General features: G+C 39.4%; 1 protein-coding gene across 1 annotated transcript in view; it reads right to left on the reverse strand.

Annotated features, from left to right (window-relative positions):
* LOC308337759 (cullin-4B-like) overlaps nt 1–14,986 on the reverse strand; it is a gene marked incomplete at both ends in the record, with an annotated part of 96,411 nt that overhangs the window by 24,021 nt on the left and 57,404 nt on the right. The window contains one exon of the mRNA XM_080795941.1: nt 10,768–10,878. Coding sequence (XP_080652067.1) covers nt 10,768–10,878 — 111 coding nt within the window. The remainder of the gene's footprint in view (nt 1–10,767; nt 10,879–14,986) is intronic.

Genomic DNA, 14,986 nt, shown 5'->3' on the forward strand with positions numbered 1-14,986 from the left:
CCAGACAGCCACCGCTGCCTTGGTTTTGCGTACAAGCAGGAGATCCTGCATCCCCAGGGACCGCGACTCAGAACCTGCTCTGCCAGCGGCCCAGCGGCTGCAGCACCTGCAGGGGAGCAGACTGAGGCTTCTCCCTGAGAGGGAGGTCAGGGTGCAGTTTGTTTTCCTCTAAACCTCCAAAAACCATCAAAAGCTGTCAAGGCGAGAGAAAAGAAGTGAACAAACATAAAAACCTCCAGAGACCAAAAGCCTGAAAAAGCTGTTTTCCTCAGAGCCCAAGCCCTTGAGGGGGGCTGGAGGACTTAACTCAGGGAACATCACTGACTGAAAACTCACATGGCAGCCCCCTCCCCCAGAAAACAAATCAGGAAAGAAAAAAAAAAAAAAGACTACAAGAGAACAACCACCACTACACTTCATAGATACAACTTTTACTTTTAACTCATTCCCACTATTCTGGTTCATTTTTTTTTCTTTTCTTATATAGATTTATTTTTACCTATTTACCATCACAGTGAGATGTCCAGTACATCAAATTCCATAATAAACTTCTAACCTGAATTTTTTGATACATACACATGTGTTTTTCTTTTGCTCTTTTATTTTTTTAAAAAAAATTTAGTTTAGTTTAGCCCAGTTTATTCCTTTTTTATTTTTATTTTTTAATATTCATATAGAGTTAAACTTCAAGGTAATCCCCTTTCTCCAATCAATGCTACCCCTATAGGTAAACCAATTTTTAATGCCCCTTTTATCTTAGGAAAGTTGAGTTCTTTAACAAAGATATCAAGATAACATACAGGAAGAATCAAAATAACCTTCCTTGCCCACACTGAGAATCTATAACCATGCTGCCATCCTATTCTTCTGCCAGTGTCTATGTGTATTTATGTTTGTCCTGATAGTATAAAAATATTATACTTGGGGTTCTTTTTGACGAGGTTCTCACTTTTTTTGCCTATATATATATTTTTTCTCTCGTCATATACTTTTATCAGTCTTTTTGTTTGTCTGTTTTTGTTTGTATACGTCATAAATCTTACCCTGGGGCCCATTTGGGCTGAACCTTCTCTTTTATCTTCCCTTTTTTTCCTGTCTCTCTCTCTCTCTCTTTTTTCTTTTTCTTTTCTTTTTTCTCTCGTTTGGGTGGGGAATCCTGAGTGCTCAGAAGCGTTCCAGGGTGCACCTTGACTGTACCACGGTCGATACATCCAGCTACATCTGTCCAGTCATCTCTCACCAAAATGACTAGGAGGAGGAATCCCCAACAGAAGACAAATACAGACGATGGGCCTTCTGCAACAGAGCTAACGGCTATCAACATAGACAATATGTCGGAAAGAGAATTCAGGCTAACAATTATCCAGGCAATAGCTAGGCTGGAGAAAGCCGTGGATGACCAAACGGAACTGATTAAGGCAGAATTGAAAGCGACCAGGGATGATGTTCATAATGTTAGGGCAGAGCTGAAGGCCACCAGGGATGAGGTTCACAACACTCTCAATGAGTTCCAATCTAATCTAAATTCTCTAAAAGCTAGGGTAACTGAGACAGAAGATAAAATTCGTGATCTGGAGGATAAAACAGAGAGAAAGAAAGGATCAGGAGGAAGCCTGGAACAAACAGCTTAGAAGCCACGAAGACAGAATCAGGGAAATAAATGATGCCATGAAACATTCCAATGTCAGAATTATTGGAATCCCTGAAGGGGAGGAGAAAGAAAGAAGTCTAGAAGAAGATATAGTGGAACAAGTTCTTCATGAAAATTTTCCCAATCTTGAGAATGGAACAAGTGCTCATGTACTAGAAGCAGAAAGGTCTCCCCCCAAGATTATAAATTCAAAAAAAACATCCAGGCACCTCATAGTAAAATTGAGGAATCATAATTGTAGATACAATCTCTTGAAAGCCGCTAGGACAAAGAAGCTCCTTGCATACAGAGGAAAGCCCATCAGAATAACGTCAGACCTGTCCAGAGAGACCTGGCAAGCCAGAAAGGGCTGGCAAGATATATTCAGGGCACTACATGAGAAGAACATGCAGCCAAGAATACTTTATCCAGCAAGACTGACATTCAAAATGGATGGAGAGATAAAGAGTTTCCAAGACCGGCATGGCTTAAAAGACTATGCAACCACCAAGCCGACACTGCAGGAAATATTAAGGGGGGTTCTATAAAAGAGGAAAAACCCTAAGAATAGCACTGAACAGAAATATAGAGACAATCGACAGAAAGAAAGACTTCAAAGATAACACAATGTCAATAAAAACGTATCTCTCAATAATCACTCTCAATGTGAATGGCCTAAATGCGCCCATAAAACGACACAGGGTTGCAGACTGGATAAAACGACAGGACCCACCCATATGTTGTCTACAAGAGACCCATTTTGAACCTAAAGATACACCCAGACTGAAAGTGAAGGGATGGAGAAGCATCTTTCATGCCAATGGGCCTCAAAAGAAGGCCGGGGTAGTGATTCTCATATCAGATAAATTAGATTTTCAACTAAAGATGGTAGTCAGAAACACAGAAGGGCACTACATAATTCTTAAAGAGACTATCTACCAAGGTGATCTAACAATTGTAAATATCTACGCCCCCAATATGGGAGCAGCCAATTACGTAAGAAAACTATTAATCAAGATAAAGAGTCATATTGATATGAATACATTAATAGTAGGAGATCTTAACACGCCTCTCTCAGAAACAGATCATCGAAGCAGAAAATCAATAAAGAAATAAGAGCATTGAATGACACATTGGACCAGATGGACCTCATAGATATATACAGAACATTCCACCCTAAAACAACAGAATACTCATTCTTCTCAAGAGCACATGGAACCTTCTCCAGAATAGACCACATACTGGGTCACAAATCAGGGCTCAAACGATACCAAAAGACTGAGATTATTCCCTGCATATTCTCAGATCACAATGCTTTGAAACTGGAGCTCAATCACAAGGAAAAGTTCAGAAGGAACTCAAACACCTGGAAGCTAAAGACCACCTTGCTTAAGAATGCTTGGATCAACCAGGAGATCAAAGAAGAACTTAAACAATTTATGGAAACCAATGAGAATGAAGACACTTCAGTTCAAAACCTATGGGATATAGCAAAGGCGGTCCTAAGGGGGAAATACATAGCCATCCAAGCCTCCCTCAAAAAAATTGAAAAATCCAGAATACACCAGCTGTCTCTACACCTTAAAGAACTGGAGAACCAACAACAAATCAAACCAACCCGTAAGAAGGGATACAGGAGAACGTATCAATGAAACCAGAAGCTGGTTTTTTGAAAGAATCAGTAAGATCGATAAACCATTGGCCACACTAATCCAAAAGAAAAGAGAGAAAGCCCAAATTAATAAAATTATGAATGAAAAGGGAGAGATCACAACTAACACCAAGGAAGTAGAAACAATCATCAGAAGTTATCAACAGTTATACGCCAATAAGCTAAGCAACCTAGATGAAATGGATGCATTCCTGGAAAACTATAAACTCCCAAAATTGAACCAGGAAGAAACTGACAACCTGAATAGACCGATACGTAGTAACGAGATTGAAGCAGTGATCAAAAGCCTCCCAAAAAACAAGAGCCCAGGACCGGATGGATTCCCTGGGGAATTCTATCCAACTTCCAAAGAAGAAATAACACCTACTCTCCTGAAGCTGTTTCAAAAAACTGAAGCAGAAGGAAAACTTCCAGACTCTTTTTATGAAGCCAGCATTACCCTGGTCCCCAAACCAGGCAAAGACCCTACCAAAAAGGAGAATTTCAGACCAATATCACTGATGAATATGGATGCCAAGATTCTCAACAAGATCCCAGCAAACAGGATCCAACAGCACATTAAAAAGATTATCCACCATGACCAGGTGGGATTCATCCCTGGGTTACAAGGATGGTTCAACATTCGCAAATCAATCAATGTGATAGAACAAATCAATAAGACAATAGAGAAGAACCACATGGTCCTCTCAATTGATGCAGAAAAAGCACTGGACAAAATCCAACATCCGTTCCTGATTAAAATGCTTCAAAGTATAGGGATAGAGGAAACATTCCTGAACCTCATCAAATCTATCTATGAAAGACCCACAGCAAATATCATCCTCAATGGGAAAAAGCTTGCAGCCTTACCATTGAGGTCAGGAACACGGCAAGGATGCCCACTCTCACCACTCTTGTTCAACATTGTATTAGAAGTCCTAGCAACAGCAATCAGACAACAAAGAGAAATAAAAGGTATCCAAATTGGCAAGGAAGAAGTCAAACTCTCTCTCTTCGCAGATGACATGATTCTTTATATGGAAAACCCGAAAGACTCCACCCCCAAACTTCTAGAACTCATACAGCAATTCACTAACATGGCAGGATACAAAGTCAATGTACAGAAATCAGTGGCTTTCTTATACACTAACAATGAAAACACAGAAAGGCAAATTAGACAATCGATTCCATTTACTATAGCACCAAGAACCATAAGATACCTCGGAATAAACCTAACCAAAGAGGTGAAGGATCTGTACTCGAGGAACTACAGAACACTCCTAAAAGAAATTGAAGACGACACAGAAAGATGGAAGACCATTCCATGCTCTTGGATCGGAAGAATTAACTTTGTTAAAATGTCTATACTGCCTAGAGCAATCTATACTTTTAATGCTATTCTGATCAAAATTCCACTGGTATTTTTCAAAGAGCTGGAGCAAATAATCCTAAAATTTGTATGGAATCAGAAGAGACCCTGAATTGCTAAGGAAATGTTGAAAAACAAAAATAAAACTGGCGGCATCACGTTACCTGATTTCAAGCTTTACTACTAAGCTGTGATCACCAAGACAGCATGGTACTGGCATAAAAACAGACACACGGACCAGTGGAACAGAGTAGAGCGCCCAGATATGGACCCTCAACTCTATGGTCAAATAATCTTTGACAAAACAGGAAAAAATATCCAGTGGAAAAAAGACAGTCTCTTCAATAAATGGTGCTGGGAAAACTGGACAGCCATATGTAGAAGAATGAAACTCGACCATTCTCTTACACCGTACACAAAGATAAACTCGAAATGGATAAAAGACCTCAACGTGAGACAGGAATCCATCAGAATCCTCGAGGAGAACATAGGCAGTAACCTCTTTAATATCAGCCACAGCAACTTCTTTCAAGATATGTCTCCAAAGGCGAAGGAAACAAAAGCGAAAATGAACTTTTGGGACTTCATCAAGATCAAAAGCTTCTGCACAGCAAAAGAAACAGTCAACAAAACAAAGAGGCAACTCACAGAATGGGAGAAGATATTCAAAAATGACAGTACAGACAAAAGGTTGATATCCAGGATGTATGAAGAACTCCTCAAACTCAACACACACAAAACAGACAATCATATTAAAAAATGGGCAGAAGATATGAACAGACACTTCTCCAATGAGGACATACAAATGGCTACCAGACACATGAAAAAATGTTCATCATCACTAGCCATCAGGGAGATTCAAATCAAAACCACATTGAGATACCACCTTACATCAGTTAGAATGGCCAAAATTAGCAAGACAGGAAACAACGTGTGTTGGAGAGGATGTGGAGAAAGGGGAGCCCTCTTACACTGTTGGTGGGAATGCCAACTGGTGCAGCCACTTTGGAGAACAGTGTGGAGATTCCTCAGGAAATTAAAAATAGAGCTTCCCTAGGACCCTGCAATTGCACTACTGGATATTTACCCCAAGGATACAGATGTAGTGAAAAGAAGGACCATCTGTACTCCAATGTTTATAGCAGCCATGGCCACGGTCACCAAACTGTGGAAAGAACCAAGATGCCCTTCAACGGATCAATGGATAAGGAAGATGTGGTCCATATACACTATGGAGTATTATGCCTCCATCAGAAAGGACAAATACCCAACTTTTGTAGCAACATGGACAGGACTGGAAGAGATTATGCTGAGTGAAATAAGTCAAACAGAGAGAGTCAAGTATCATATGGTTTCACTTATTTGTGGAGCATAACAAATAACATGGAGGACATGGGGAGATGGAGAGGAGAAGGGAGTTGAGGGAAATTGGAAGGGGAGGAGAACCATGAGAGACTATGGACTCTGAAAACAACCTGAGTGTTTTGAAGGGGCGGGGGGTGGGAGGTTGGGGGAACCAGGCGGTGGATGTTAGGGAGGGCACGGATTGCATGGAGCACTGGGTATGGTGAAAAAACAATGAATCACACTGTTACACTGAAAAGAAATAAAAAATTTAAAAAAAAAAGAAGATATGGAAAAATACATGGAAGCAAATGAAAATGAAAACACAACAGCCCAAAATATCTGGGATGCAGCAAAAGTGATCGCAAGATGGAAGTATACTACAATACACACCTTCTTCCAAAAGTAAGACAATTCTCAAATACACAACCTAACATTACACTTAAAGGAGCCAGAAAAAGAATAGAAAATGAAGCCTAAAGCCTGCAGAAGAAGGGAGATAATAAAGATTAGAGCAGAAATAAATGATACACAAACAAAAGGTAGAAAGGAACAATAAAATTAAGAGCTGATTTCTTGAAAAAATTGATGAAATTTATAAACTTCAAGCCAATTTATCAAAGGAAAAGAGAAAGGACCCAAATAAATAAAATCATGAATGAAGGAGGAGAGATCACCACTGGCACAACAGAAATATAAACAATTATAAGAGAATACCATTTAAAATTACATACCAACAAACTGGACAATCTGGGAGACATATAAACAAACAAACAACAAAACTCTACCAATACTAAAATGGAAAGAAACACAAAATTTAAACAGACCAATAACCAGCAAAGAAACTAAATCAGTAACCAAAAATCTCCCAATAAACAAAAATACAGGGCCAGATGCCTTCCTAGGGGAATTTTATCAGATATTTAAAGAGGAGTTAATATGCCTATTTTCTCAAACTTCCAAAAAATAGAGACAGAAGGAAAACTTCCAAACTCATTCTATGAAGCCAGCCTTCCTTTGATTCCAAAACCATACAATAATGCCACTAAAAAGGAGAATTACAGGCCAGTATCCCTGATAACCATGGTCATAAAAATTCTTAACTAGATAGTAGCAAATTGAATTCAACAGTACATTAGGAGAATTATTTACCATAATCAAGTGGTATTTATTCCTGGGCTGCAGAAGTGGTTCATTATTTGCATACCAATCAATGTGATATACCACATTAATAAAAGAAAGGATAAGAACCATAAGATCCATTCAATAGGATCTTATGCAGAAGCAGCATTTCACAAAGCACAGCAACCATCCTTGGTTATAAAAACCCTCAAAAAATTAGGTTTAGTGGGAGCACACGTCAGCACCATACAGCCCAAATGAACAATCCACAGCTAAGATCATCCTCAATGGGGAAAAACTGATAGCTTTTCCTTCATAGTTAGGAACATGACAGGGATGTCCACTCTGATCACTGTTATTTAAAACAGTGCTAGAAGTTCTAGACACAAAAATCAGACAACAAAAAGATATAAAAAGCATCCAAATCAGCAAGGAATTAAGTCAAATTTTTGCTCTTCTCAGACCACATGATGCTCTATTTAGAAATCCCAAAAGACTCCACCCAAATATTGGTAGAACTGATACACACATTCAATAAAGTCTCAGGGTACAAGATCAACGTACAGAAATCTGTTGTATTTCTATACAGAAAAAATGAAGCAGCAGAAAAATCAAGGAATCAATGCCATTTACAACTGCACCAAAAACAAGATACCTAGAAACAAACCTAACTAAAGAGGTAAAAGGTCTGCTCTCAGACCTTCTCAGAACACTGATGAAAGAAACTGAGGACAGAAGACATGGAAAAGCATTCTATGTTCATGGACTGGAAGAACACTGTTAAAATGTCTATACTAACCAAAGCCATCTACATATTCAAAGCAATCCCTATCAAAGTAACAACGTTTGTTTGTTTTTTTCACAGAGCTAGAATAAACTATCCTAAAACATGAATGGAATCACAAAAAATCCCAAATAGCCAACATAACACAGAAAAGGAAGTCAAAACTGGAAGCATTATTACTCCAGACCTCACGGTCTATTACAAACCCGTGATCATCAAGACAATATGGTACTGGCACAAAAACAAACACATAGAGCAATGGAACAGAAGAAACAAACCAAAATGGACCCACAACAATCTTATCAACTAATCTTCAACAAAGCAAGAAAGAATATCCAATGGAAAAAATATACCTTCAACAAATGGTTTTGGGAAAATTGGACAGCCACTGTGTCCAGAGTACACTGTGTCACTTTCTTACACCATAAACAGAGATAAACTCATGGAACAGAATAGAAAACCCAGAGTGGACCCACAGTGATCTGGTCAACTAGTCTTCAACAAAGCAGGGAAGAATATTCCATGAAAAAAGAGAGTCTCTTCAACAAATGGTCTTGGGGAAACTGGAGAGCCACATGAAGAAGAATGAAATTGAACCATTCTCTTACACCACACACAATGATAAACTCAAAATGTATGAGAGACCTCAGTGTGAGACAGGAATCCATCAAAATCATAGAGGAGAATGCACACAGCAACCTCTTCAACATCAACTTAACAATTTCTTACCAGACACATCACCAGAGCCAAGGGAAACAGAAGCAAAAATGAACTTTCTGGACTTCATCAAGATAAAAAGCTTCTGCGCGGAAAAGGAAACAAACAAATCTAAAAAAGACAACTTACGGAATGGGAGAAGATATTTTCAAATGCCATACCTTACAAAGGGTTAGTATTCAAAATCCATAAAGAACTTATAAAACTCAACAACCAAAAAAACCGTGATAATCCAGTTAAGAAATGGGCAGAAGACCTGAACAGACAATTTTCCAACGAAGTCCTACAGATAGCTAACCAACACAGGTAAAGATGCTCAACATCACTCATCGTCAGGGAAAGAGAAATCAAAACTACGAGATACCACCTCATACTTTTCAGATTGTCAAAAATTAACAACACTGGAAATAACATATTGGTGAGTATGTGGAGAAAGGGGAACCATCTTACACTCTTGGTGGGAATGCAAACTGGTGCAGCCACTCTGGAAAACAGTATGGAGTTTCCCCAGAATTGCTCAAAGGATATAAAAACACATATTCAAAAGGGTTACATACCACCTGATGTTTACAGTCACATTATCAACAATAGCTAAACTATGGAATGATCCCTAATGTCCGTGGACAAATGAATGGATTAAAAAAATGTGATATATTGGGGTGCCTGGGTGGCTCAGTGGGTTAAAGCTTCTGCCTTCGGCTCAGGTCATGATCCCAGGGTCCTGGGATCGAGCCCCGCATCAGGCTCTCTGCTCAGCAGTGAGCCTGCTTCCTCCTCTCTCTCTCTATCTGCCTCTCTGCCTACTTGTGATCTCTGTCTGTCAAATAAATAAATAAAATCTTTAAAAAAAATGTGGTATATATATACAATGGAATATTACTTGTCAAAAAGAATACAATCTTACCATTTGCAATAACATGACTGAAGCTAGACAGTATTGTGCTAAGCAAGTTAAGTTTGTCAGAGAAAGACAAATAGCATATGATTTCACTCATATGTGGAATTCAAGAAACAAAACAGATGAACATAAGGGGAAAGAGAGACAAATCAAAATGGAGTTTTAACTCTAGAAACTCTGATGGTATCCAGAGGGGAGATGGGTAGGAGGATGTGTTAAATGGGTGTTGGGAAATAAGGAGAGCACTTCCTGTAATGAGCACTTAGTGTGTATACAAGTGATGAGTCACTAAATTCTACTCTTGAAACATATATTACCCTGCATGTTACTTCACTAGAATTAAAAAAAAAAAGGTTGAAAGAAAAGAAAATAATAAATGAGAGCTTCTAATGTTGTTTCAAACTCTTCAATAATTCTTCTGCTTGTAGGATATAAAACAGTATCACAGACAAAGTCTCCGAGGTCAAGCAAAATCTGATTCTGGTTAACTTCCTAGTTCAGCTTTTAGGACAGCTGCTATATGTTCGTCCTCTCTGATTATTCTGACTTCCCAGCTGTTCAAACTCTGTAGCATGAACTATACCTCTGCCTTCATTATCAGAATTTCTGAATTTTCATATCTCATTTCAATTATGCTTCCCTAAGAAACTGTCCTCAATTTCCTGAGTAGGTAAAGCCTTTATGCTTCTCTCGCTCTCTCTTTTTTTTTAAACTTTTATTTGCTACTGGGGCGCCTGGATGGCTCAGTGGGTTAAAGCCTCTGCCTTCAGCTCAGGTCATGATCCCAGCGTCCTGGGATCGAGCCCCGCATAGGTCTCTCTGCTCAGCAGGGAGCCTGCTTCCTCCTCTCTCTCTGCCTGCCTCTCTGCCTACTTCTGATCCTCCTCTCTCTCTGCCTGCCTCTCTGCCTACTTCTGATCTCTGTCTGTCAAATAAATAAATAAAATCTTAAAAAAAAAAACTTTTATTTGCTACTGATCCCAGCTTAATGTACAAAGTTTAACCAATATAATAAATTTGTAAATATAAAATTAAAATATCTCTCCTGTGGGATCACAAAGGTGAGAAAGCTACAAATATATGCACATATTTGAATGATCACATTAATGTAATAGCTTTGAAGGTACTAAGTAAACTGATATGTAAAACAAACTGATACACAGAGATGAAGTCACTGTTTTCCATGCAGATTCATGAAGTACAGAACCCCCAAAATGACTGAAATAAACACTATACATGTCAAGACACATACCTTGTTTAAGTTTAGACAGCATTGATTTTTCTGCATCCACTGAAGCACTCTTGCCAAGTAAAAGACGTTTGGCTAAATCTTTTTTGTAGAAGGCTTCAAAAACATCTTTCCCTGTAATATTTAAAGAAAAACACCTTAAGGCAGACTCGGAAAATATAAAATGATAATACCAGATGCCAATTAAATGACATATTATAACCAATAATATCTGAAATCATGTAAATAACAGCAAGTGAAAAACAAGTGGTCACATTACCTGATTGCATTTATATGAAATATCTCAAAGTACATAAATTTATTTGAAACAGTCAAATTGTTGGTTGCCAGAAGATGAAGGCAAGAAGAAAATGACAAATGATTGCTTAATTTGAATGAAGTTTATGACTAAAAAGTTTTAAACTAATTGTGATGTCTGTCCAACACAATGAACATACTTGCTGTCGCTGAATTTTAATTTTTTTTTTAAGTTATCACTTTTGGAGGAGGAGTCAAGATGGCAGAGAAGTAGCAGGCTGACACGACATCGGGTAGCAGGAGATCAGCTAGATAGCTTATCTAACCATTGTGAACACCTACAAATCCAACGGGAAATTGAAGAGAAGAGGAGCAACAATTCTAGAAACAGAAAATCGATCACTTTCTGAAAGGTAGGACCTGCGGAGAAGTGAATCCAAAGCGAAGGGGAGATAGACCCTGGGGGGAGGGGCCGGCTCCTGGCAAGCAGTGGAGCAACAGAGCACAAAATCGGGACTTTTAAAAGTCAGCTCCACTGGGAGACATAGCTCCAGAGGCTACACCGGAGGAAACCCAGGCAGGGTCAGCATAACCCCAGGTCCCGCAGGGTCACAGAAGGACCAGGGATGTCTGAGTGCCGCAGAGCTTGCAGGTATTAGAGCGGAGAAGCTGGCTACAGTGACAAAGCCTCGAGGAGTGAGCTCTCAGCCCGGGGTTACCTTGTGCCAGTCGCAGGCTGGGTGGGCTTGGAGCGCGGCCGGAGGCCATGGAGACGGAAGCGACCGGGCGCTTTTCTCCAGGTTCCAGCAATTGACTGCTTTCCTCAAGGCATGACCGCAGGCCAGGGAGGTGGGGTGGTTGGGCGCTTTTCTCTGAGGCACACTGAGGAGTGGAACCCCAAGCTCTCGGCTCCTCCCGGCCGAGAGATTGGGAGGCCGCCATCTTCATTCCCGTCCTCCAGAACTCTACAGAAACCGCTCAGGGAACAAAAGCTCCCGAAAGCAAACCCGAGCGGATTACTTAGCCCGGCCACTGGCAAGGGCAGTGCAATTCCGCCTGCGGCAAAGACAGTGGAGAATCTCTACAACAGGCCCCTCCCCCAGAAGATCAACAAGAAACCCAGCCAAGACCAACTTCGCTCACCAAGAACAGCGGAATTCCACAGCAGGAGAAAGCAAATCTTATCTGGACAAAATGACAAGGCGGAAAAACTCACCTCAAAAAAAAGAACAAGAGGCAGTACCGAAGGCTGGAGACCTAATCAATACGGGCTCGAAAAAGGCATAGAAGATATTAGAGAAACCCTCTCCGGAGAGATAAAAGCCCTTTCTGGAGAAATAAAAGAACTAAAATCTAACCAAGTGGAAATTTAAAAAGCTATTAATGAGGTGCAATCAAAAATGGAAGCTCTCACTGCTAGGATAAATGAGACAGAAGAAAGAATTAGTGACATAGAAGACCAAATGACAGAGAATAAAGAAGCTGAGCAAAAGACAGACAAACAAATACTGGACCACGAGGGGAGAATTTGAGAGATAAGTGACACCATAAGATGACACAACATTAGAATAATTGGAATTCCAGAAAAAGAAGACAGAGAGAGGGGAGCAGAAGGTATATTGGAGACAATTACTGGAGAGAATTTCCCTAATATGGCAAAGGGAACAAACATCAAAATCCAGGAGATGCTAAGAACGCCCCTCAAAATCAATAAAAATAGGTCCACACCTCGTCACCTAATAGTAAAATTTACAAGTCTTAGTGACAAAGAGAAAATCCTGAAAGCAGCCCGGGAAAAGAAGTCTGTAACATACAAGGGTAAAAATATTAGTTTGGCAGCGGACCTATCCACAGAGACCTGGCAGGCCAGAAAGAACTGGCATGATATATTCAGAGCACTAAATGAGAAAAACATGCAGCCAAGAATACTATATCCGGCTAGGCTATCATTGAAAATAGAAGGAGAGATAAAGAGCTTCCAGGACAAACAAAAGCTGAAAGAATTTGCAAACACCAAACCAGCTCTATAGGAAATATTGAAAGGGGTCCTCTAAGCAAAGAGAGACCCTAAAAGGAGTAGATCAGAAAGAAAAAGAAACAATATACAGTAACAGTCACCTTACAGGCAATACAATGGCACTAAATTCATATCTCTCAATAGTTACCCTGAATGTTAATGGGCTAAATGCCCCAATCAAAAGACACAGGGTATCAGAATGGATAAAAAAACAAAACCCATCAATATGCTGCCTAAAAGAAACTCATTTTAGACCCGAAGACACCTCCAGATTGAACGTGAGGGGGTGGGAAACAATGTACCATGCTAATGGACATCAGAAGAAAGCTGCGGTGGCAATCCTTATATCAGATCAATTAGATTTTAAGCCAAAGACTATAATAAGAGATGAGGAAGGACACTATATCATACTCAAAGGGTCTGTCCAACAAGAAGACCTAACAATCTTAAATATCTATGCCCCTAACATGGGAGCAGCCAACTATATAAACCAATTAATAACAAAATCAAAGAAATACATCGACAGTAATACAATAATAGCAGGGGACTTTAACACTCCCCTCACTGAAATGGACAGATCATCTAAGCAAAAGATCAACAAGGAAATAAAGGCCTTAAATGACACACTGGACCAGATGGACATCACAGATATCTTCAGAACATTCCATCCCAAAGCAACAGAATATACATTCTTCTCTAGTGCACATGGAACATTCTCCAGAATAGACCACATCCTGGGTCATAAATCAGGTCTCAAGCGGTACCAAAAGATTGAGATTATTCCCTGCATATTTTCAGACCACAATGCTTTGAAGCTAGAACTCAATCACAAGAGGAAATTTGGAAAGAACCCAAATACATGGAGACTAAACAGCATCCTTCTAAAAAATGAATGGGTCACCCAGGAAATTAAAGAAGAATTGAAAAAATTCATGGAAACAAATGATAATGAAAACACAACAGTTCAAAATCTGTGGGACACAACAAAGGCAGTCCTGAGAGGAAAATATATAGCGGTGCAAGCTTTTTGCAAGAAACAAGAAAGGTCTCAAATACACAACCTAACCCTACACCTAAAGGAGCTGGAGAGAGAACAACAAAGAAAGCCTAAACCCAGCAGGAGAAGAGAAATCATAAAGATCAGAGCAGAAATCAATGAAATAGAAACTAAAAAAACAATAGAACAAATCAACAAAACTAGGAGCTGGTTCTTTGAAAGACTTAATAAGATTGATAAACCCCTGGCCAGACTTATCAAAAAGAAAAGAGAAAGGACCCAAATAAATAAAATCATGAATGAAAGAGGAGAGATCACAACCAACACCAAAGAAATACAAACAATTATAAGAACATACTACGAGCAACTCTAAGCCAACAAATTTGACAATCTGGAAGAAATGGATACATTTCTAGAGACATATAAACTACCACAACTGAACCAGGAAGAAATAGATAACCTGAACAGACCCATAACCAGTAAGGAGATTGAAACAGTCATCAAAAATCTCCAAACAAACAACAGTCCAGGACCGGACAGCTTCCCAGGGGAATTCTACCAAACATTTAAAGAAGAATTAATTCCTATTCTCCTGAAACTGTTCCAAAAAATAGAAATGGAAGGAAAACTTCCAAACTCATTCTATGAGGCCAGCATCACCTTGATCCCAAAACCAGACAAGGATCCCACCAAAAAAGAGAATTACAGACCAATATCCCTGATGAACACAGATGCGAAAATTCTCACCAAAATACTGGACAATAGGATCCAACGGTACATTAAAAGGATTATTTACCACGACCAAGTGGGATTTATTCCAGGGCTGCAAGGTTGGTTCAACATCCACAAATCCATCAATGTGATACAATACATTAATAAAAGAAAGAGTAAGTTATCACTTTTACCACCAAAAAAAATTATTTGAATTCAGTTTCTATTGGGATCTACACATTAACTTCTTTAGAATTTTT

Source organism: Martes martes, assembly GCF_963455335.1.
Source record: "Martes martes genome assembly, chromosome: Y".
Classification (NCBI taxonomy): Eukaryota; Metazoa; Chordata; class Mammalia; order Carnivora; family Mustelidae; genus Martes; species Martes martes.